The following is a 25,575-nucleotide window of genomic DNA, read 5'->3' on the forward strand; positions in this document are numbered from 1 at the left end:
AGCCTCATGAACAAATAAAAGAGGAATAACTACTTATAAAAGAGGTTGGCAAGGTGCTGGTAGCTCACGCCTGTAATCCTAGCTACTCAGGAGGCTGAGATCTGAGGATCGCAGTTCAAAGCCAGCCCGGGCAGGAAAGTCCGTGAAACTCTTATCTCCAATAAACCACCAGAAAACCAGAAGTGGTACTGTAGCTCAAGTGGTAGAGTGCTCGCCTTGAACTGAAGAGCTGAGGGACAGAGTTCAAGCCCCATGACCACCAAAAAAAAAAGAGGTTAACGATGTTAAGACACATATAACTAGTTTGAGACATCTCAGTTCAGAGGAAATATTAAAACTTTTTTTTCCAACTAATGCTTTTAACCATGAGATATCTAATCCCCTTTTTCTATTCCTTGATGACATTACAAGCAGATGCCATAGCTTTATTTTCTAATTTTAAATTCAGTAGAGTGCTGCTTTAATCCCTATCTCATATCTGATTAAAATCTTGTCTCCCCATCACTGACTAGATTTACAGCTGGTGAGATCTGGAATAAGGGGCATGGCACATGGTATGATCTCCTGCTCTTCCATTTTCTGTGTCTAACTCCTATGTAAAAGGGCATGGATAGCTCTGGTTACCTTATATAATTAAACAGAAAAGATGGTAGTAGGTAGTTGTCCTTGACTTTGCTCTAACTCAGATGCTGGTGTCTCTGGCTAACATGATCATTATTATTATTTTTTTTTTTTTTTGGGTCCGGTTGTGGGGCCTGAACTCTGGGCCTAGGAGCTATCCCTCAGCTCTTCAGCTCAAGGCTAGCACTCTATCACTTGAGCCACAGAACCACTTCCGGCTTTTTTTCTTTTTGCTTATGTGGTGCTAGGGAATCGAACCCAGGGCTTCATGTATGCAAGGCAAGCACTCTACCACTGAGCCACCTTCCCAGCCCCCAACATGATCATTCTTTTAGGAGCAAATCAAGCTTCAATTCATCTCGGTGGACAAAATTTTTCCAATGGTTCATTATATACAATGTCTCCAAGGTAAAACACCATTATTTAGCCCTGAATCAGTCACCTCTAGTGTTCATGTAACCACTAAGGTCTTCCTCCTTCCCTATGGACCCAGAGTAAACTGAGTGTAGAGTGGAATCTCTATCCTTTTTCTTCTTATCATCTAGACGCACTGATTTTTACAGAAAGCCTTATCTCTTTAGAAATCTCCATACTTGGGATATTCTCACTGGCTTCTCCGGTCTATTCAAACCTCCCCCAAGAAATGTTTTCCCACTTTCTTTTCTGCTTATAGAGATGCTCCAAGGTGACCTGGTTTTACAGATACAGTAGATTTACTTGGATCTCCCTACCTTGTTCTTGGCTAGGAAGACAGGGAGGCATATAAAAGGAGAAGAAAAAAACTTTCCACAATTCTTCATTCTACAAACCTGAGAAAAATCACAGCAGTCTCCCTTCCTTCAATTCCCTTAATTAAGGAGACTGGAGTAAACTGAAGATTAAAGACAGTTAAGGGGTTCATTAACTCTCAGTAAACTTTGCACAGGAGCTCACTGTGGCAGTACTAGATCCAACTCCTCATGGCTCTTTTATAGCATATGGATTGCTTCCTTAGATATAATGTTTAAGAAGATAGGAAAAATTCTACCCAACATCCACACAAAACAATTCTATCCAACGCAAAAAGTTGAAATTTAAATATTATTCAAATAACCAAATTAGAATTTATACAATGCATATTATATCAAGTACCCAAGAAGAAGGAAATACAATTCTTATGAAAATTGTTTTTGGTGATTAAAATAATATATGCACATTGTAGAAAATGCAGAACAACAAGTAACAATACAAATAACCTACAATCAAAGTACATTAAAGCAATGAGAAATCTAAGAATAATGTGCAAAATGGGTTTGAAATTCACATGAACTAAAATTAAAAATGGTGCTCAGATTTCACCTGGGAAGGACTAAGTTTCATCCCAAGTAAAAGCTGCAGTGGTATAGAGGAGATGAATGCAACTAATGAAGTGATTGTTGTGTAGCTCTCAGATTAATAGAGGTGTCTGTAATTCTTGCCTTGCTTTCTCCTTCTACCAAACCCTTTATTCTAGAAGTACATTCTGAGTTTTTTGGATATTTTTACCTCCTTTTAATAAACCCTTCCACATAAATTTATTTTACCTAAAATTATTTAAAGTGTTTCTGATGTTTTGAAAGCATACCATACATTATTTCTCAACTGGAACTCCCATTACTTACACTGATTTAATATTTTTAATATTTAAAGCACTATTATTATCAAAGTTAAAAATCTAATACTTAAAAATCTAGTACTTAATGTACTGAGTAAAGATTTCTGAGAATAATTACCTTCTGAAAGAAATTACAGTAATCTCTTCTTAAAATATAGATTGCTACTTCTTTTAATCCTTCTAGCCCATACATATCAGCGACATTGAGTATCTGTCTAAAATAAAAATAGATGTACTGTTAATTCTTAAATTTAAAATCAAAGCATAATATACAGTAATTACTGATAACATGTGAACTATTTAGAAAAAGGAATCTGAATTCTTTTAATTCTAACTTTTACTTTACCTAATAGATATTCCTTATTGATTATAGAAAGGACACAGGGCAGGAGTTCAAAGCACTGACATATAATTTGCTTAGTGTTAAATAACAAGGAATAAGCTAAAATTTGTTCCAAATTGCTTTCTTATGTTCAGCGACATACAGAACAAATGAAACTGCTCTGATGGGTATGAATCTTACAAAAATTTGTAATTAATTTATATAATAAGGAAAGGAAATTTATTGATGCTTATTATATTGAAAGTGCCTAGCAATCATTTTAAAATTAGAGACAGTATCCATAACCAGAGTACTCCTTTCATTTAGTAAGTAATGTAGAATACCTACACATACTTTAGATACTTAGGAAGCCTAGAAGCCTTCAGAGCATGAAAAAACTTCATGTAAGTTGTAGAGGATAAAATCGTAGTAAAAACATATTGTTATTCCCTAAAATATATATAAAATATATTTAATACATTTAAAATATATTTCATATATGTTTATATATAATTTTATATATATAAAATTTATATATATATATAATTTTATATATATATAAAATATATTTATATATAATTTATATATATTATATATTTGAAATATGATATATATAATTAAATATATATTCATTATTATATCAATTGTAAAATATATTAAATATATTAATATAATATTTATTTTAAAAATATATAAAATATATTTATTCAGTTCAAAATTAAAGGAATCTCAGTGAATTTTTTTAAATGGAAAAGCACCTTACACTTATTTTATGTTAAAACAGCAAGAAAAGGAGAGAGATTTGGAAAACTGAAACAGCATGGTAGGTGGTGGGATTTCATTCTTCAGTAATATTTTAGGGGCTCTAATAGTATTTTACTATAAAATATGTAAGATTCACATAACTGTTGGTCTTTAAGATACCATATATTGTTGTTGTTGTGCTGTTGTTGCCTATGTGTGTAGGTGTGTGCGCAGGTACTGGATCTTGAACTCAGGGCCTTAAACTCTTACTACCTTTTATTTTATTTTATTTTTTTTGCTCAAGGCTGGCACTCTACCACTTGAGCCATACCTTCACTTCCAGCTTTTTTGCTAGTTAGCTGGAGATAAGAGTTTCTTGGATTTGTCTGCTCTGACTGGCTTTGAACCTCCTGAGTAGCTAGGATTATAGGCATGAGCCTACCATTGCAGAGTCTCACATATTCTTAAGTTTTAATGCTTTTCCTTTTTCTTTTTTTGCTGTTTAAAAAGACATCCTTGGAATAAAGGCATGGCTCAGTTGGTAGAGAATTAGCTAATTAACAAAAGTAGGTATGAGTTCCAGTCCCAGTCCCAATAAAAAAGAAACGAAAAAGACATCCTAAACTAGATAGATATAGTGCTTTATACCTATAATCTCAGCACTTGGGAGGCTGAGGAGGAAGGAGAGTTTGAGACCATCCATATCTCTATGGGTTACATAGAGATATGCTGTTTCAAAGAAGTAAAATCCTATAAATTAAAAAAATAGTGTGGCTGGAGGCATGACTCAAATGGTAGAATGCCTGCCTAACAAGAGAAAGAGTACAACAAAAAAGAAAAAGATAAGATTCAAAGATTTACTGGTTGATTAACTTTAGAAGAACTTATCTCTCGGGCTGAGAAGGTAGCTCAGTGGTAGAGTGCTTGCCTTGCATGCATAAGGCCCTGGGTTCAATTCCTCAGCACCACATAAGCAGAAAAAGCCGGAAGTGGTGCTGTGGCTCATATGGTAGGGTGCTAGCATTGAGCTGAAGAGCCGAGGGACAGCGCCCAGGCCCAGAGTTCAGGCCTCACCTCTGACAAAAAGCAAACAAACCAAAAAAAAGAACTTATCTCTTTCCAAGCAAAAAAAAAAAAAGTTCTTCTAATATAATCTATATATATAAAAGCTTCTTAATATTATTGAGTTATGAAACACCTTTTCTTCTGCATAAGGTGACCTCCTTATTGTTTAAAGATATTCCCCAAACATATTCTCAAGATAGAGCAAACTAGATAATAAAAGTGAAGCTTGTCCTTCATTGACATTTTGCAATATACTTCAAAAAGCAGAACCTATAAAATACTAAAATTTTTTCTTTTTTTTTTTATTGTGAAAATACTATACAGAGGGGTTACAATTACATGGGCAAGATAATGAGTACATTTCTTATCAAGCATTGTAGCCTCCTCCTTTGTTTCCCCTTTCTATCCCTTTCCATCCTCCTCCCGACCCCCCTCCCAATCCTTCCCGCCCCTTCCCTCCCCTCAAAATACTAAAATTTTTAAAAGTAATACTTACCCAACATTTGCTTTATCTGGAAAATCCAAAGTTCCTCCATATATAAAATGCATCATAACATCCATTTCTACATGGCTTATACTGTAAAATAAAGTACAACTCAAATCCAGAAATAATTAGGGTTAATTAACATAAATGGTACATTTTCTTTTCCTATACACTTTTAGCCAAGATAGAGTTCTAGTCTCCATTTTTCAAATAACGCTCTGTTAGGAATATCATTTAATTTAAAGTTAATTGTGGCTATGGATTTTTATAGAGTATAAAATAGGTTATATGCTTTTAGTATATTATCAAATTCATTGGTTATTTTTTGAGCATCTTCTTCTAAATATTTTTAGAGTTAGAAAGGACAGAGATCCAATCTCAGTGACTAAACACACACTTGCTGTATGAAACCTCTGTGCTTTGTGCATGCCTTCCAAACACCCTATGTATGTGAGCTAAGGTAATCCAAGGGTTGGTCGGTCAGTCTATACACATTCACAATTTATCTAATAACAGGCTCTGTTCCGACCTTAGAGATAAAAGAGGCTTTCATTCTACAGGGAGAACATGAATAATATATAAACAAATATATGAAAATGATTTTGATAGGGAAAAGTGTCATGAAGATAACACTATAAAAGAGAATGAACTGAAAGCTAGGTGCAGTGGCTTATTTCTGTAATCTTAGCTATTAGAAAATCCGAGATTGGGAGGATTGAAGTTCAAGGCCAACATGAATAAGATTTTTGAGACTCATATCTCAATAAATAATCCAGATGTGGTAATATTTGTCTAACATCCTAGCTTTGCAGAAGCATAGGTAGGAGGATAACAGTCTGAGACCAGTCCTGGGCAAAAATGTGAGACTTCAAAAATAAAACAAAGCAAAAAAGACTAGGGGCATGGCTCAAGTGGTAGAGGACCTGCCTAGCAAGCCCGAGGATCTGAGTTTAAGTCAGGAATGAGCTTACTGGAGAAAAGACCAACAAATAAGCAGGAGAATGATAAAAAATGAAGAAGTCATAGGGTCTTGTAGGTAATGGTAAAGAATTTTGGTAAACCAAAATTCTGTTATGAGAAGACATGGAAAGATTTTATTCAGTTTGTTGGCTTGGTTCAATTTCCCTTATGTAGGAAACTTTCCCTTCCTCTCAGCAGAACAGGAGAATTTCTTCTCTACTATAAGCTTCCATTCTCCTATTCTGGGTCATGAGTAGCACTAGGATTATACAACTCTACTGTACCCAAGTCAATGTTTTGAAGGTTGTCCCTCTTGAAAAATATCCTATGTATTAGAACTCTGAGTAACACTGAAAATACTGTAGTTCTTTTGTAAGGACAGCCAAGATTTCATTCTAATCTATTTGTACAAAACCATCCTGCAGACATGTGACAGCTAGCTGCACAGTTCCCAAAGAAGCTGCTACCATGCAAAGCAGGCACTGATTTCCTGGTACTGGGAAATGGTCCTCATATAAATTGTGTTTTGTTTGTTTTTCTCTAGAAAATGAGAATGATCTAATTTAGAGAAAAAAGGGAAAGACAAATGTTAATGAGAACTACATATAATATGCCAAGCACTAGGCCAGATCCTTCCATTACTGTATCTCTTTCAATACTTTCAACATCCCAGGAAGCTCAGGAAACTTAAGGAATGTCCCTGGAGTCATATAACAAGTTAGGGTTACATATAGAGCACAAGGACCCCAAAGTTCACAATCTATCAGACTACTTACTCTCCTCATAGGAACATCTATCTAAGTTTGTAAGTAAGTTAATCGGAAAACAGAATTTATTTTATAGATTACTCTGCTGCTATTTAAATATTCCTAAAAGATGTGAGTTTTTGAAAAAGTTCAATTTCTCAATCTCCTTTAGCTTTCCAACAACTTTATATCCCATGGTACTAATAAAATTTTCAGTGATGAGTTTTTTGTTTTTTTTTTGTCAGTCGTGGGGCCTGAGCCCTGGGCCTGGGTGCTGTCCCTCAGCTCTTCAGCCCAAGGCTAGCGATCTACCACTTGAGCCACAGCACCACTTCCAGCTTTTTCTGCTTAAATGGTGCTGAGGAATAGAACCCAGGGCCTCATGCATGTAAGACAAACACTCAACCACTAAGCCACCTTCCCAGTCCCTTCAGTGACAATTTGAGATACTCAATTTGGTATGTGATACAATAGGGAAAGGAAAAATATATCATAATATTGTGTGATGATACCAGAGATAAATGATGAGGATAAATTTTGTATCCAGCTGAGTGCTGGTGGCTCACACCTATTATCCTAACTACTCAGGAGGCCTGAGATCTAAGGATCATGGTTTGAAGGCAGCCTGGGCAGAAAGTCCCCATGAGACTCATCTCCAATTAACCACTCAAAAAAACAGAAGTGGCACTGTGGCTCAAGGTTAATGCTCTGCAATTTGAGCCACAGCTCCACTTCTGGCCTTTTTGGTGCTTAACTGGAGATAAAAGCCCTGGCTGGCTTCAAACCAAGATCCTCAGTATTTCAAACACCTGAGTAGTTAGGATTACAGGTGTAAACCAATGGTTCCTAGCTGAAATGGTTTTTTGTATTTTGTTTTTAAATTCTAAGATGTCAAGCTGGTATGGTGAACAATCTAAGCTATAAGGAAGGGATAGGTAGGAAGATGGCAGTTCAAGGCAAGCCAGAACAATAACAAAAAGTAAGGACGTATCTGAAATGTGATTAAAGTATAAAGGGTTGAGGTGTGGGTTAAATGGTAGAGTATTTGCCAGGAAAGTATAAGGTCCTTAGTTCAAACCCCAACAACCACTTAAAAATGTCAAAAATACATGAAACCCAGACCACAGATAAGTTTAATAAAATTACACAAAAATGACAATCCTTAGGATTGTTACACTTAAGAGACTCAACCGTCATCACTACTTTTCCTAAGTTTAGTGGATATTTAAAATTCATCAAAAAGGAAGATAGTATGATGCATACATCTTTTAAGTTGTTTCAACAGTCAAGTTTAAATTTTACCAATAGATCCATCTATGCACTCCTTTTACTTTTACTTTATCTTCACATTTAAATTTCCATAATCAGAAACTACTTTTTGTGGACTGAGTGTGTCCTTCTTTAAATCATTTGTTAAAACCCTAACCCCTGGTATAGTTGGAGATAGGGTCCTCTACAAAGAAATTAAGTTGAAATTTGGTCATAAAGATGAAGCCTAGATTATATAGGACTAATGCTCTTGTAAGTAATCATAAGAGTTCTCTCTCAGAGTACACACACAGGAAAAGCCACATAAACACACAGCAAGAAGGTAGCCGTCTGCAATCCATAAACCAAAGGGTTACAGCTCAGAACTCTTACCCGCCACCAACTTTACTGATGCCTTGATTTTGGACTTTCAGTCCCTAAAACTCCAAGAAACTTGATTTGTTGTTTAAGCCAGTTGGTTTTGCTTGAGCCTATCTCTATTACTAAATGCTTTTACTATCACGTTTCAGAAAATATACTCTGTTGAGTTCTACTAAACAAGAATTATTTCAATGTATGGGGAAATCAGATTCATAAAAAGTGCTTCGTATGAAGTATTATTTGTAATAACTTGCAGTCAATTTGCCGTGTGAAAATTTTGCTTACCCTTGAAGAGTAATATACTCTTGGGAGCTTTCTGCCCAGCAGCCACTCAGCATTGCAGCAAAGTAACTGGATCTGGCACTTAAAATGGCCCTAGAGGGAGAGGGGAAGAACACAGGTAAATCATTAGATATTGTGTAAACTTTTATATAGCTTCTTATAATCTCTTAAGACATACCATCTATTTGTCTTGTTTATAGTCACTGGTAGATATAAATATATCTATATAAATGATTTTTGTTGTAATAATCCTAAGTATTTTATTTAAAATATTAACTCCAAAATTGGGCTTGGTATTTCATGGAAAGCTAGAACATGAGGTTCATGAGTTTGAGGCCAGTTTGGGCATATTACAAGATCCTGTCTCAGAAAGTTAATAAAAATAAAATGAAACAATAAGGCCCATATTATCACTTTTCCCTCTTGAAATGTCTAATTTTTTAAAATTTTTGGGCTGGTCCTAGGGCTCTACCTCAGGGCCTGGGAACTGTCCCTGAGCTATTCTGCTCAAGGCTAATACTCTATCATTTGAGCCATAACTCCACTTCTGGATTTTTGCTGGTTAATTGGAGATAAGACTCTTATACTTTCCAGCCTGGGCTGGCTCTAAACTGTGATCTTCCTGAGTAGCTAGGATTACAGTTGTGAGCCATTGGCACCTGGCTGAAATTTCTTCAATTTTAATGGTAACATAACTTTTCCTTCACTAAGATAAATAACAAATAACTTACAAATAGAAATAAACCATCAATAAAAAAACCTAAAATTACTATTTTGCCAGTTAAAGTTTTATAAAAGAGAAACAAGTATAATGGTTCTGAGTTCCAGTTCTTCTAGTTATGCTGAAGAAAGTCTGTATTTTCAATTTCAGAAAATGACTGAAGAGATATCTTCTTTTGAAATGATATCTATTGTTTTAGCTCAACAAATATCTACCGACTTCCATTCTGTGAGGCATTATTCTAGTGGAGGATGGGAGAATGGAGGACAGGCATAAGGGAAGTACTTTTGGCAATGCTTATTTATATACATACCTTCTCATACCCACATACATCTACATAAACATATCTATATGTAAAACCTAAATATACATCTATATATCAAATAGTTCATATGTGCATCTCTGTAAATATACATATGTATATTTGATTATATATAAATAAATATGTGAATTATATCATGTTTAGGGGTACATATTTATACATATATATTCAAAATTAAAAGAAAGCATGATTTGAAGGTATCAGAACAATGCCATGGTGGTTAGAGAAGTTACAAAAGACACATGAGGAAACTCAAGCATTTGAACAAACTTCTTCCATTGAGGTGACTGCCAGATCTAGAAGTAAAAGCACACACACTAGCTAATGAGTCAAAAATTAAAATACACTGCAAATTAACACAACTCAAATCTCAATTACTCAAAAATGACAGGAAAAGGACAAAACAGAACAAAGAAGAAATGAAAATAGAATAGTAGACATACCCAAATAATTAATCATTATATTACTATAAAAGAAAGTGAATACTGAATTTAAAATTTTTAAAAAGATAAGCCAGGCATGGTGGTACATATGCATAATCCCACACTAGGGAGGCTAAGTCAGGGATATCTAAAGTTCAAGGCCAGCCTGGGCTGCATAGCAAGACCTTGTCTTAAAAACAAGAGCAGCAACTATCCTTCCACCTAAATATCTTGTCTGTATACTATACCTGTGATAAAGATATAAATATATGGTATGTCATGATTTAAAAATGTGAAAACCAGAATAATGCATTCTGAAGATCACTGATTGCATAAATGATCTGTGGATCCAGCTAGCACTAGGTTCTAAAGCACAGCAATCCCCAAGACCACTGTCCTTAAGCTATTTCCTGTGGATGTCTGTCTGAGCCTAGCAGGCGCATCTAACTGAGGAAGACAGGTTTTATCTGATGGGTGATACTTAGTGGAACTTCTCTCTCCTTCACCCAGCCTCAATTCAGCATTGTGTCTAAAGCTCCCAGTTTTCTCTGACTTCTTCATGGTCTTCATGCATTCACTCTAATAAAATTCTTGCAAGCCTATGCTATCACTGCTTCTCAAAAGACCTGACCTAACATGAAACATTAGCTATTTCCAACTGAGTAAGAGAAAAAGCATCTGAGGCTTAAGTGATTATTCTGACCTTAAAATAGAAACTTAGAAAATATTCCTATATAAGAAATGTGCCTCAGGTTAAAAAAAAATGTTATAGATGGCATGGTGCATTAGAAATGTTTGCTCAATTTTTTTGATTTTCCAACATGCCAGAAACTATTTTATCCTTTTGATTAAATTTAATTTCAACTGACAATGCTGCTTCTGGCTCTATCAAGATGCCCTAATTTCCTCCTTGCTATTGCTTTAGTACATTGCCACTCAATACTTCCAAGCATTAGCTGAACTAGATTCACCTATTCCAGGCAGAATAATGGCCTGAATTACTCAGACAGGATCCTGTAGGAGTTTTTAACTGGGACTGATTTTAAGTACTCTTGTTACAAGGGGTGGAGGTATGGGAGCAAACAGATCTTGGTTCAGTCCCACATAAATGAATAAAGATCAAACAGAGAGTAGTGAATACAAACTTTGGAAGCTGTCCATTTGGGGCAAATATTTTAGAGAACATTATAAAAGGAAAATTAAGTGTCTCTTGGGAATTTTGTAACATACATCAACTAGAGCTTTCATAGAAAGTTTGAGTATAATGGATGCTCTATTACACAACACAATTAGGACTAAATAGTATAGGTGCTTGATTAATTTAAAAAATCAGGATTGTCAGGATTTTTAGAGTAACTTCTACATATCATAATCACTTTGTCCTATCCTGAAAAAATATGCAGGGCTAGAGACATAGTTCAGTGGTACAGCACTTGCCTAACATGCATGAGGCCCACCATTTGATCCCAAGAGTGCCCAACACATACTTGAATGTGCATACACACAAATACACATGCTTTTACTGTCAATTCTTTCACTATTTGGCAAACTTGTGAAAATAATATGGAGTCAAGCTTGCAGAGGGGCTCAAATGGTAGACTTCCTGACTAGCAAGCATGATGCCCTGAGTTCAAACATCAATACTCTCTGTCTGTCTGTCTGTCTGTCCATCTATCTTCTCTCTATAGGTTCACTGACTGGAGCCTCATCTTTCTTGAAAAAACTATACATACATACATACATACACACACACACACCTGCACACACACAAATGAGATATATATGTATGTATAAACATTTCTAAAATATATATTCCCAGAGTAGAAACTTCAATTTTTGAATAGTAGTTTGGTTCAAACTAGCAATTCTAGAGTTCATCAATGTACTGCTGTTAAGTAATTGGCAAAACTAGTACTATTTCTAAGCTTGGAAGATTCTTGGAATTTGTAAATTGTGCTAACTTATTAAGGGCTATGAACCCTTGAGCTTAGAAAACTGCTTCTTGCCAGTGAAAAGTCTGGCTCAGGAATTCCAGAATAAATTGTCAGCATTCATATTCAAAATAAACAGAAGAGGGGCTGGGAAGGTGGCTCAGTGGTAGAGCGCTTGCCTTGCATGCATGAGGACCTGGGTTTGATTTCTCAGCACCACATAAGCAAAAAGAAAAAAGCCGGAAGTGGCGCTGTGGCTCAAGTGGTAGAGTGGTAGTCTTGAGCTCAAGAGCTGAGGGACAGCGCCCAGGCCCAGAGTTCAGGCCCCATGACCGGAACCCCCTCCCCCCCAAAAAATAAAAATAAACATTAGAAAGAACTCTCTGTTCCTCAGATTTCTGGTTCTGATTTTAGTCTATAGTGAGGCTCAGCTGTACTTTTTTCCTTTGAGTTCCAACAGACGATCTGTATTTCTTTTTCTTTTTCTTTTGTCGGTCATGGGGCTTGAACTCTGGGCCTGGGCGCTGTCCCTCAGCTCTTTAGCTCAAGGTGAGTGCTCTACCACTTGAGCCACAGCACCACTTCCGGTTTTCTAGTGGTTTATTGGAGATAAGAGTATCATGGACTTTTCTTCCTGGTTTTCTAGTGGTTTATTGGAGATAAGAGTATCATGGACTTTTGTTCCTGGGCTGACTATGAACCACGATCCTCAGATCTCAACCTTCTAAGTAAGTAGGATTATAGGCGTGAGCCACCTGCACCTTGCTTGTACTTCTTAAACACTTTATTAAATAAAAATTTTCCTACAGCTGAGTGCTACCAGTTCACCTCTGTAATCCTAGCTACTCAAAAGGCTGAGAACTGAGGATTTTGGTTTAAAGCCAGCCTCAGCAGGAATGTCTGTGAGATTCTTATCTCCAATTAATCACAAAAAAGCCAAAAGTGGAGCTGTAACTCAGGTGGTAGAGCACTAGCTTTGAGAATAAAAGCTCAGGAACAGTGCCCAGGCCATGAGTTCAAGTCCCAGCACTGGCATATACACACAAAATTCCCTCCAGGGATAGATACCAGCAAGAGGAGGAGAGCTAACCAAAATGGTAAATGAGGATAAATATAGTCCAAGTAGTTTATTTGCATGTCTGGAATGAGAACAAGGAAACTTTTGAAATTGTTTTAAGAAGGGAGGAGTGAAATCAAGGGAATGATAGAGGGGATATGGTTGATAGGGATACATCGTATACATGTGTCAAAATATTACAATGATCTGGGAAGGTGGCTCAGTGGTAGAGTGCTTGACTGGCATGCATGAAGCCCTGGGTTGGATTCCTCAGCACTACATAAAACAGAAAAGTCCAGAAGTGGCACTATGGCTCAAGTGGTAGAGCCTTGATTTAAAGAGCTCAGGGCCACTAACCCCATATCACTTCTGCTGAGAAACTGTAGCTCCTTACTTGACCCTACCAATTAAGAGAGCAGGATTAAAAACTAGACTTTGGAGTTCTCAAGATGGCGACGGGGCAGTAGGGAAACGCCACAGCTCTCTCCAACCAAAAAGAGAGTTCGAGTTCCAACCTTTAATCTCCCCAAGAGACCGACAACAACAAAAAGACGAACACTCAGAGAAAAACCAGAGGTGGAAAATAACAAAAAAAGAAAGAGAGGAAAAGAAGAATTTCAGAACAGAGAAGAGCGAAGACCCCTCCCCCAACCTTTACTGGCCGCGCGGCAGTGCGCCAAGCTGCCGGCCAGCCGGCCCGGCGGGGGCTGCCGGAGCCACAGAGACACAGGGGGCTGCTTGCAGATCACCAGGTACCGGATTGCAGAACAGCGGATCGCCAGGAACAGAGAAACCTACCAGCCGGGAGTCTCCAGGAGGATCCCACCCCACCCATCACTCTCCACCGGAGCGGAGAGGCTCCATCCCGCCAAAGCCGCCCGGCACCAGCAGCGCCACAAAGGGACCTGTCCGCAGACCACCCGCCCAATCGCGATCGCAACGACCCGGCGGGGGGCCGCCCAACCCAGCCCGCAACCACCCCAACTGAACTCGGACTGCAACAACAACTGACGGACTGCAACAACAACTGACGACCTACAGGGTGAGTACCCATCAGGGGACAGGGAATCCATCAAGGGAGACCAGAGCTGGAGGGAATCCCCAGACCCTGACCTAGACTCCCTACCCCAACACCCGGACCACAGGACCCACTAAAACTGGGAACTGTTCGAGAGCCCCACCAGCCGGTGGAGCACACTCTGCTGGCCAGGCCAGAGCAAGAGCGCCCCGGGAAGGGAGCTTAAATGCTCAAGCCAGGAACAGTGCCCCTGGGTCAAGACTAACAACAGTAGAAGAAATTTGAACTGTGTCCTCCAGGCTGCATAACCAAGGTGGTATACACATTAGCACAGGCCTAACGAGCGCGCTCCAGGCTGGGGCCGGAACCAGGCCAGGGGACCGGCGCCTGAACAAAGCAAAAAGGGTCAGAAGTGGGGCTGTGGCTCAAATGGTAGGGTGCCAGCCCTGAGCTGAAGAGCTGAGGGACAGCACCCAAACCTAGAGTTCAAGCCCACAACCAGCCCAAAACAAACAAACAAAAACACATCAGGAGCCCATAGCAGACTCCAGTATTTGGGAGAGTGCATCCAGAGCATCTGATCTTCCCAAGAGCACCCGCAGGAGCAAACACAAGCAGTCTAGGCTGCTCAACCCTTCCAAAGGCGGGAATTGCTACAGCAGAGAGCTGAGAATCCTAAGTGAATAGCAGCTGGAAATAGGCTCCCAACAGAATCCAGATCAGACACAGACTCTCTCTACCAATAGAGAATCAGCAACCAAGCAAAGACAGACACACCAAAACAAGATTGAAGAGCAGTCTCCTGAACCCCCATGCGAAAATCACAGAGAAAAATCACAAGGTTTACCACTACCCAGGACAGCAAGCTCACCTCAAAAGCCAGCAGCCACGCAGGGGAGAGCCCCAGTGGGAGCAAAGCAGGAATGGAAGACAAAAACTACATCCAAGGGTTGCTGGAGGCAATGACTCAAGAAATAAAGCGAGAAATGGATCAGAAATTGAAAGAGCACAAGGATGAACTATCAAAAGATATACAGGATATCAAACAAAAATTGGATGCAAAAATAGAAGCTGCACAAACCTCAGTAAGAAGTGAGATAAACGCCAAATTAGAGGTAATGCATACTGATATCACCTCATTGAGAGGTGAGATCAGTACTCTGAGAACCAACATTGAATCCATAAAGGGATCCATTTCCACCATGCAAACCACAATAGAAGCCACGGTCAACAGAGTGAATGAAATGGAAGGTAGAGTGTCAGATACAGAAGACAGAATACACCAACTGGACCAAAAAGTGACAGATATGGAAAAATCACTCAAATTAAACCAAAGGGAAATTCAAGAGCAAGCAGATAATGCTAAAAAATTTAACCTTCGCATAATCGGAGTGGACGAAGGTGAGGAATTCCAGAGCAAGGGAATGCAACACCTATTTAACAAGATAGTCAATGAAAATTTTCCCCACCTCAAAAACGACCATCTTAACTACATCACAAAAGCTTATCGAACACCCAACAAGCAAGATCCCAGGAGAAACACTTCTAGGCACATAATAGTAACAATGATGGATCTGAATAATAAGGAAACAATCCTGCATGCAGCAAAAATGAAGAAGGAGCTATACTACAACGGGAAAAAAATTAGAATCACTGCAGATCTCTCCACACAAACAATGAATGCAAGAAAAGCCTGGGAAAGCACCATACGAGCCCTGAGAGCCAATAACTGCCAACCCAGACTGATATACCCGGCAAAGCTAGCATTCACATTCGATGGAGAACTGAAAACTTTTAATAGCAAAGAAAAACTAAATGAATACATAAACATTAAGCCAGCATTACAAAGAATTCTAAGAGGGGGGACACAACCTGAAGAAAGCAACCAGGAACTGGGACCTGCCCCAAACAGGCATTACTCAAAGTCTAACTGAGCAAGCACAGGAGGAAAGGAAAGAAGAAAAACTTAGGAAAACGGAATGGCAGGGACAACAATGCATCTCTCTATACTTTCTCTTAATATAAATGGGCTGAATTCGCCAATTAAAAGAAAACGAACTGAGGACTGGATCAGAAAACAAGACCCATCCATCTGTTGCCTTCAGGAGACCCACCTCTCAGCCAAACATACAAACAAACTCAGAGTGAAGGGGTGGAAAAGGATCTACCAATCAAATGCCCCCAATAAGAAAGCAGGTGTAGCTATCCTGATATCTGACAAAATAAACTTTTCATTAAAATCAGTACAGAAAGACAAGGACGGACACTACATATTAATAAAGGGAACAATCCAAGAGGAGGATATAACCATCATCAACTTATATGCCCCAAATATTGGTGCACCCAGATATGTTAAACAAATGCTCTCAAACTTACAGAATAAAATAGATCCCAATACGATAAAACTAGGAGACTTTAACACGCCACTCTCACCAAAGGACAGGTCTACCAACCAGAGGATTGGCAAAGAAGCTACCGAATCAAGTGAGGCCATACTTCAAGCGGAATTAACTGACATCTACCGAGTATTTCACCCTAAAACAACACAGTACACATTCTTCTCAGCAGCTCATGGAACTTTCTCCAAAATAGACCATATCATAGTTCATTCAAGGAACTTAAGCAAATACAAAGGGATCGACATAATCCCCTGTATCCTATCTGACCACAGTGGAATCAAGCTAGCTCTGAATAACAAAGCATACCGCAGAAATTTCTCTAATACATGGAAATTGAACAGCACACTCCTTAACAAGGCCTGGGTAACAGAAGAGATCAGAGAAGAAATAAAGCATTTCCTAGAACTCAATGAAAATGAAAACACCTCACAAAGAAACTTGTGGGACACAGCAAAAGCAGTCCTGAGGGGCAAATTTATTGCCCTCAGTGCCCACATCAAGAGAATGGAGACAGACCAAGTAAATAATCTCATGTTGCAACTAAAACAGCTAGAAAAACAAGAAAAAATGGGACCTAAAGCTACTAGACGAAGCCAGATAACCAAATTGAGAGCAGAGATTAACCAATTAGAAAATCAGAAAACCATAACCAAAATAAACCAAACAAAAAGCTGGTTCTTTGAAAAAATAAACAAAATTGATGGCCCGTTGGCAAGATTAATTAAAAAAAGAAGAGAGGAAACCCATATTAATAGGATTAGGGATGCCACGGGAAACATCACAACACGTACCCAAGATATCCAAACAATTCTAACAGACTACTTTCAAAAGCTATACTCTCTAAAGGAAGAAAATCTGGCGGAAATGGATGCATTTTTAGAGAAATACAAGTTACCCAAACTGAGCAAAGAAGAAGTTAACCAATTAAATAAGCCAATATCCTATAATGAGATACAGGAAGCTATCAAAAGTCTTCCAACAAAAAAAAGCCCAGGACCAGATGGATTCACAGCAGAATTCTATAAGACCTTTAAAGAAGAACTAATACCCATACTCCTCAAGCTCTTCAGAGAAACAGAGAAGGAGGGAGCTATCCCAAACTCATTCTACGAAGCCAATATCACACTCATCCCCAAACCAGGCAAAGACCCAACCAAAAAGGAGAATTACAGGCCAATCTCCTTGATGAACACAGATGCAAAGATCCTTAACAAGATTCTAGCTAACAGAATCCAGAAACACATAAAAAAAATAATACACTATGATCAGGTAGGCTTCATCCCAGAGACACAGGGATGGTTTAACATACGTAAGTCAATAAATGTAATCCAGCATATCAACAGAGCCAAGGTCAAGAATCACATGATTATCGCCACAGATGCAGAAAAGGCCTTTGATAAAATTCAACATTCATTCATGCTAAAAGCTCTGGAGAAAATAGGAATAGAAGGAACATTTCTAAAAACAATAAAAGCCATTTATGACAGACCAATAGCCAATATTATACTTAATGGGGAAAAGCTACAACCAATCCTCCTAAAAACAGGAACAAGGCAAGGATGCCCACTGTCTCCACTCCTCTTCAACATAGTCCTAGAACCCTTAGCCAGGGCAATAAGGCAAGAAAAAGACATTAAAGGGATCCGCATAGGGAAAGAAGAAGTGAAACTATCCCTTTTTGCAGACGACATGATACTATACCTCCACGATCCCAAAAACTCCATCCCCAAACTTTTAGAAATCATAAGTCACTTCGGCAAAATAGCAGGATACAAAATAAACCCACAAAAATCAGTTGCCTTCCTATACACTGATAACGCACAGGAAGAGAGGGAAATAAAGGGAGCAACCCCATTCACAATAACCTCCCAAAAAATAAAATATTTAGGAATTAACCTAACCAAAGATGTAAAAGAACTATTTAATGAGAACTATAAAAAGTTAAAGAAAGAAATTGCAGAAGACACTAGGAAATGGAAAGACCTCCCATGCTCCTGGATAGGCCGACTTAATATAGTAAAGATGGTGATACTTCCAAAACTAATATACAAATTCAATGCAATTCCTATTAAAATCCCAATGACGTACATCACTGAAATACAGAAAACAGTCCAAAAATTTATATGGAACAACAAAAGACCTAGAATAGCCAAAACAATTCTAGGGGATAAAGACAATATGGGAGGGCTATCCATGCCGAACTTCAAACTCTACTACAGAGCTATAATCACAAAGACAGCATGGTATTGGCACAAAAACAGACCCGAAGACCAATGGAACAGAATAGAAGATCCAGATATAAATCCACAGGCCTACAGCCAGCTGATATTCGACAAAGGAGCCAAAGACATACAATGGAAGAAACACAGCCTCTTCAACCGCTGGTGCTGGGAAAACTGGGCAGCCACATGCAGAAAACTAAAAGTGGACCCCAGCCTATCACCATGCACCAACATCAACTCAAAATGGATTAAAGACCTTAACATTAAACCTGAATCTCTGAAACTACTGCAGGACAGAGTAGGAGAGACACTTGAACTAATAGGCACAGGAAGGAACTTCCTGAACAGAGTCCCAGGGTCACAACAAGTTGGAGAGAGACTCGACAAATGGGACTACCTTAAAATAAAAAGCTTCTGCACAGCTAAATCTATCGCAACTAAGCTAGAAAGACAACCAACTAATTGGGAAAAAATATTTACCAGCAATATATCAGACAAGGGGTTAACATCCTGTATATACAGGGAACTCAAGAAACTAATCCCTCCCAAACCTAACAAACCAATTACTAAATGGGCAAGGGAACTAAAGAGGGACTTCTCAAATGAAGAAATAAAAATGGCAAAGAAACACATGAGGAAATGTTCATCATCCCTGGTGGTGAAGGAAATGCAAATAAAGACAACCCTGAGATACCACCTTACCCCAGTCAGAATGTCCCACATCCACAAATCAGCCAACGACAAATGCTGGAGGGGATGTGGAGAAAGAGGAACCCTATTACACTGCTGGTGGGAATGTACACTTATACAACCACTTTGGAAAGCAGTCTGGAGGGTCCTTAGAAAGCTAAAGATTGACCTCCCTTACGACCCAGTCATACCACTTCTAGGCATCTACCCTGAACAACAGGAACCAATATACAAGGACACGTGCACCTCCATGTTTATTGCAGCACTGTTCGCAATAGCTAGGATATGGAAACAACCTAGGTGCCCCACCACAGATGAATGGATCCAAAAATTGTGGTATCTATACACAATGGAATATTATGCAGCCATTAGAAATGACAAAATAATGGCATTTGCAGGGAAATGGATGGAGCTAGAAGGAATCATGTTGAGCGAGGTAAGCCAAGAACGAAGAGACAAACGGTACATGGTCTCCCTCATAAGTGGATGCTAAATCCAAAAGGTTAGTGATACGACAAAACTAACAGGACTTAAGAAACAAAGAACTCCCGCTCATCTGGTTGAATCACTACTAAATATCCTCATGCTGCTGATCACAAATATGGTATATAACATGTGAACACTGTTATATATTACAGACTGTGGTAGACAATTTGCTCCAGGGAAGTTAGAATGAACTTGTGACTTTGAAATTATGTAATCATTTAATCACAATCAAAAAAAAAAAAAAAAAAAAGAACCTCGGGGAAGGGAGGGAGGGAGGGGATGGTAGGGGGAAAACAATGGAGGGGGTAACAATGTTCAAGAGGAAGTGTACTCATAACCTCACTCATGTAACTGTGACCCTCTGTATAGTAGCTTTACAATAAAAAAATAAAATAAAATAAAAAAAAAAAAAAAAAAAATAAAGAGCTCAGGGACAGCGCCCAAGCCTAGAGTTCAAGGCCCATGATTGGAAAAAAAAAAGGCAAAATATTACAATGAAATCTCCTTTATATGTCTATAATACTAATAAAAATAAAATTTAAAAAATCTATAAAAATTTTTTAAAAACATACCTTTTATCAGCTTGAAGCAGATTTTAGCTATTACACTCAAAAAAGCCTGATCAAAATAAGAAGCAGGCTTTAATTTGAAATGTAAAAGCCTGGAATACCTAAGCAACCCAATTCTAATGCAAAACAATGACTTAAAAAAAAAAAAAGTACAGGGCTGGGAAGGTGGCTCAGTGGTAGAGCGCTTGCCTTGCATGCCTGAGGCCCTGGGTTCAATTCCTCAGCACCACATAAGCAAAAAAGAAAAAAAAACCGGAAGTGGTGTTGTGGCTCAAGTGGTAGAGCGCTAGCCTTGAGCTAAAGAGCTGAGGGACAGCGCCCAGGCCCAGAGTTCAGGCTCCACAACCGGACCAAAAAAAAAAGTACAAAACATTAAACCTCCTAATCAATGCTATTCAAGAATATCCTCAAATCCTAGAATTTGAACCAAAATAAATTTAGAAAAAGTACATCTCATTCATGAAGAAATAATCATTCTCAATATTATAATGCCTGTAAAATTTAGAACTGTGGCCAGGTGTCGGTGGCTCATGCCTGTAATACTAGCTACTCAGGAGGCTGAGATCTGAGGATCCCAGTTCAAAGCTGGCCCGGGCAGGAAAAGTCCATGAGACTCTTATCTCCAATAAACCACCACAAAACTGGAAGTGGTGCTGTGGCTCAAGTGGTAGAACACGTGCCTTGAGCTGAAGAACTGGGGCACAGTACCCAGGCCCAGAGTTCAAGCCCTATGACTGACCAAAAAAAAAAAATTAGAACTGTGTTTACATTTTCTGTGATTGCCTTTAAACTTATTTTAGTCAACTGAACATTTTCTTGTAATGAAATCTTAGGTTCACGCTCTATGCAAGAACTAGCATGAGAGTAGATCTGTTCTGCCTGAAACATGCCCATGTGTGTGTATTTGCATGCATGAGCCTGCAAGCAGTCTGCTGCCCAACCTCTTCCCTAATCAGAGAAATCTAAAGAATCAGTATAGCACCTCTTCTATACTCCAATGTCACAACCAATACAGATCAATCACATCTCTATTTACCTGTGAGCTTTAAAACGTTTCCCATCAACATAAATATCAATATCTGGACAATAATGTTTCACATAAAGCTTCAATAAATCTTCTCCTAATTCGGATGCTGGTTCCAAGCCATAATTATCTTCAAAAGAGAAAAATAAAGACTCAAAAGTTTTATATTATAAATGCCCCCAAATTTTGTTCACTAATATTAGCAAGAAGTGTTTTTTGTTACTTTTTTAAAAATTTTTATTTTATTGTAAAGATGCTGTACGGAGGGGTTACAGTTACATGAGTAAGGTAATGAGTACATTTCTTGTAGAATATTGTGTACTCCCTTGTTTGTTTTTTTTCCTACTATCCTTCCCTCCCTCAAAGAAGTTTTTACATAGTCATCTCAATTAGGTGAAATATTTAAGGGTAAATTCAAAATAAAACAAAAATTTAAATAATCTATATTTTTTCTTTGAAACATTTAAATATTGATAGACCTTTACACACATTTAAACAAAATTATATATCAAAATGAATTTACTTCATGAACATATGAATTAGAAAGTCAGAAAATTTTCTAATTTTCATATTCTTTCCAATATCTAATTTCTTCCCTTTCCCTATGCTACAGTTTGGATGTTGACTGTCCATGCATTAAAGGCTTAGTCTCAGGAGTAGTGATACTAGAGGTGCTATGGACCCCTAGGAGCCAAGCAGGAGGTCCTTAAGGCATAAGGAGCATGCCCTTAAAGGAGACTGTGTGTTCCTAGTCTTTTCCTCTTTCTCTTTCTTCTTTCTCTTTTTTACTAAATTAAGTTTGACATGAGGCTGTCTCCACACTTGGGAGTTCTTACACAGTGAACTACAACCTAGTTTACTAAGAAACATGCCACAACATAACTTAGCACTATATATTTTTGATAACACATAACCATATCTCAACTAATCACAAGCAGACAAATTTAACACACTCAGACAACTGACCATACTATGTCCAAATAAGGCTAAGACCTACCTGTAACCTATCATACTATTTCCATTCTTTATATATTTCTATAAATATTCAGTGCTCAGGTTGTAGGGTAGAGCTCTCTAGGATTTTTCTAGTTCTAAATTCTGCCTGATTAATTGTTCCTTGTTCAATTAAACTCAATTCAACTCACATTAAATTTGCTTTGTCTGAAGATTTCCTTTTAACAACACTAGTTCAGAAATTTTATTTGGCACACTTGACAAGGCTCCCACTAACCAGATTATAAGCCTAGAATATAAACTACAATGCCAATATTACCTCTATCTTCCAAAGAGATCCAGAATCCAATCACTACTCAACATCTCTACTGTTATAATCTAGTCCAAGCTACAACCAATTCTCACCTGGATTCCTACAATAACTTCCTAAGAGGCATCCCATTCTGGACCCATACAATTTATTTCAAAACAATATCCAGATACTTTTTTAGATGTAATTCAGATCCTGGTCTATCTCATTTGAGAGCATTCTTATGGTTCTAATCCATTTCTTTTAGAGTGAAAATCAGCAATTTTGGCATTGTTTTACAAGGCCCTAGAAACTCTGGCTCACTGCCTCTCTGACTTGAATGTCTACTGCTTTGCTCAGAGCTATATTGAGCTCTTTCTTGTTTCACCAACATGACGGGTATGCTTTTATTGTAGGTTCTTTGTACTGACATTTCTTCTGTCTTGAACACTTATTTTTTCAATAAAGCCAAGTCTGACAGCCCTATCTAAAATTATCCCTCCCTCACTACCCTTCCTAATCCTTCCTCTATCATACTGATATTTTTAAATGTGCCCATCTTCTAACTTCTTCACAATGTTAATTGTTTATTTTTCCACCCCACTCTATCTTTTCTAACCAGAATGTAAGGTCCAATAGGACTGGAAATCCATTTTAGTCATTGATGTATTCCCCAGATCTACAACAGTGCCTGATACAGTAGATACAAAGTATTTATTGACTGAATAAATATATCATATATAAAAAATTTAAGGAAAAATATAATACCTCAACCAGAATTAGAAGAATGAAGGTAGAGATTCTATTTCCTCTAGAATTCCTAGAAGATTTAAAGTATATAAATTTTTTTTGGTCGGTCGTGGGGCTTGAACTCTTGTCTGGGCTTGGGTGCTATCCCTCAGCTCTTCAGCTCAAAGCAAGTGCTCTACCATTTAAGCCACTTCTGGTTTTCTAGTGGTTTACTGGAGATAAGAGTCTCAGGGAAGCCAGGCGCTGGTGGCTCACGCCTGTAATCCTAGCTACTCAGGAGGCTGAGATCTGAGGATCGCGGTTCAAAGCCAGCCCGGGCAGGAGAGACCGTGAGACTCCTATCTCCAATAAACCACCAGAAAACCGGAAGTGGCGCTGTAGCTCAAGTGGTAGAGCGCTTGCCTTGAGCTGAAGAGCTGAAGGACAGCGCCCAGGCCCAGAGTTCAAGCCCCACGACCAACAAAAAAAAAAAAAAAAGAGTCTCATGGACTTTCCTGCCTGGGCTGGCTTTGAACCTTCTCGGATATCAGCCTCCTGAGTAGCTAGGGTTATAGGCGTGAGCCACCAGCACCCAGCTGAAGTATATAATTTATTGGGAGAAATGAAAATATTAGAAATTTAAAAATTAAAACTAATTGGTTAGATTGTAATATGTAAAGTATGACACCTCTCATTAACATATTCAAATAGTCTACTGAATTTGAGTATATGGCTTAATACATACATTTGGTCTTGGTCCCAGGTTCATTGCATAGGCACCTAAAATCCTTGGAATTTCACTCCTGCAGTCAAAGGAATGTCTTCTTTTTTTTTTGTTGGTCGTGGGGCTTGAACTCTAGGCCTGAGCGCTGTCCCTCAGCTCTTCAGCTCAAGGTGAGCGCTCTACCACTTGAGTGATAGTGCCACTTCCAGTTTTCTGGTGGTTTATTGGAGATAAGGAGCTTCATGGACTTTCCTGCCCAAGCTGGCTCAGCTCTGAACCGTGATCCTCAGATCTCAGTCTCCGGATTAGCTAGGATTACAGGTGTGAGCCACCAGCACCTGGCCAAAGGAGTGTCTTTTGTCATTCATAAATAAGCCCTCTGACCACACCTATGTTTATGCCAGTGAAGTGAATTATTGTGGGTCCTCTAGATAACCTTCAATACAGGAAAAGTCTCTAGAAAGACAACCTATACCCCAACTTCTGGGCAGGGTGGAGCTGGAGAATGAGATTAAAAACCAAACAACATGTAAATTGTTTTTGTTGTTATTATTATTATTGTTGGTTGTGGGGCTTGAACTCTGGGCCTGGCGCTCTCCCTCAGCTCTTCAACTAAAGGCTAGCGCTCTACACTTGAGGCACAGTGCCACTTCTGGTTTTCTGAGTCATTTATTGGAGATAAGAGTCTGATGGACTTTCTTGCTGGGGCTGGCTTTGAACCATGATCCTCAGCTCTCAGCCGCCTGAGCAGCTAGGATTATAGGCATGAACCATGGGCGCCCAGCTTGTTTTGTTTTTATTAGATGTTAGAGTGCTTGCTTGCTACAGAAGCACTCTACCACTGATTATATATTCACAGTCTGAGTTATCAAAACTCATGAACAGTGATTTAGGGTTCTTCCAGGTCACTGAACATAGTAACAAGCTGCAAAGGTAGAGAACTTAAGAAGTCAAGGCAGCTTTATGTACCTTGCCTCATACTTTGTAGTATATCTGCCTTCTATTTGGCTACTTCTTGAGTAGGCCTGAGATGGCTGCATCAGTATTGAACATGTTTAGATTTTTTCCTGTCAGTATTCCCTAGACAATGAAGTATAAAACCAACTAATATAGCCTTTGAATTGTACTAGGTATAAGTAATCTACAGATGGGGTAAGTTATTATTAAAAACTTTTTCTCTCAGAAATGTCCTGCACTGGAAAAAGTCATACTTCCTATAAGACTTCATAATGTGGCTTCTGCTTATGTTTCTAGACTCATTTCACTTCTTACTGCTTCCATTCCTGTCATCTAATGTACCCTAATCCTACAACAAACCATTTCTGATTTTCTAGGCTGTATGTCTGGTTCCCTATGCTTCCAGGCATATAATCATGTTTATTTTGCCTGGGACACTCCTCTCTTGAAGTGTTTTTGCATAGTTAACCTGATTTTTCTTTGGGATTCAATTATAAAGCTATTCTCCATGTAGCTTTCTCGAGAACCCTTAGCATCCTACTTATGGCCTTTTAACAAGTTGTACATTATCCACC

The 25,575-nt window shown here is 38.4% G+C and overlaps 1 protein-coding gene across 4 annotated transcripts in view; it reads right to left on the minus strand.

Annotated features, from left to right (window-relative positions):
* The window catches only part of Btbd8 (BTB domain containing 8), an 80,993-nt gene that overhangs the window by 40,557 nt on the left and 14,861 nt on the right, over positions 1-25,575 (minus strand). For all 4 annotated transcript variants that reach the window (XM_042681756.1, XM_042681764.1, XM_042681746.1 and 1 more), the window contains exons 4-7: positions 21,360-21,477; positions 8,490-8,579; positions 4,882-4,962; positions 2,373-2,469 (exon numbers count right to left, since the gene is read on the minus strand). In XM_042681756.1, coding sequence (XP_042537690.1) covers positions 2,373-2,469; positions 4,882-4,962; positions 8,490-8,579; positions 21,360-21,477 — 386 coding nt within the window. The remainder of the gene's footprint in view (positions 1-2,372; positions 2,470-4,881; positions 4,963-8,489; positions 8,580-21,359; positions 21,478-25,575) is intronic.

Source organism: Dipodomys spectabilis, unplaced genomic scaffold, assembly GCF_019054845.1.
Source record: "Dipodomys spectabilis isolate Male_0828 unplaced genomic scaffold, ASM1905484v1 ptg000002l, whole genome shotgun sequence".
NCBI lineage: Eukaryota > Metazoa > Chordata > Mammalia > Rodentia > Heteromyidae > Dipodomys > Dipodomys spectabilis.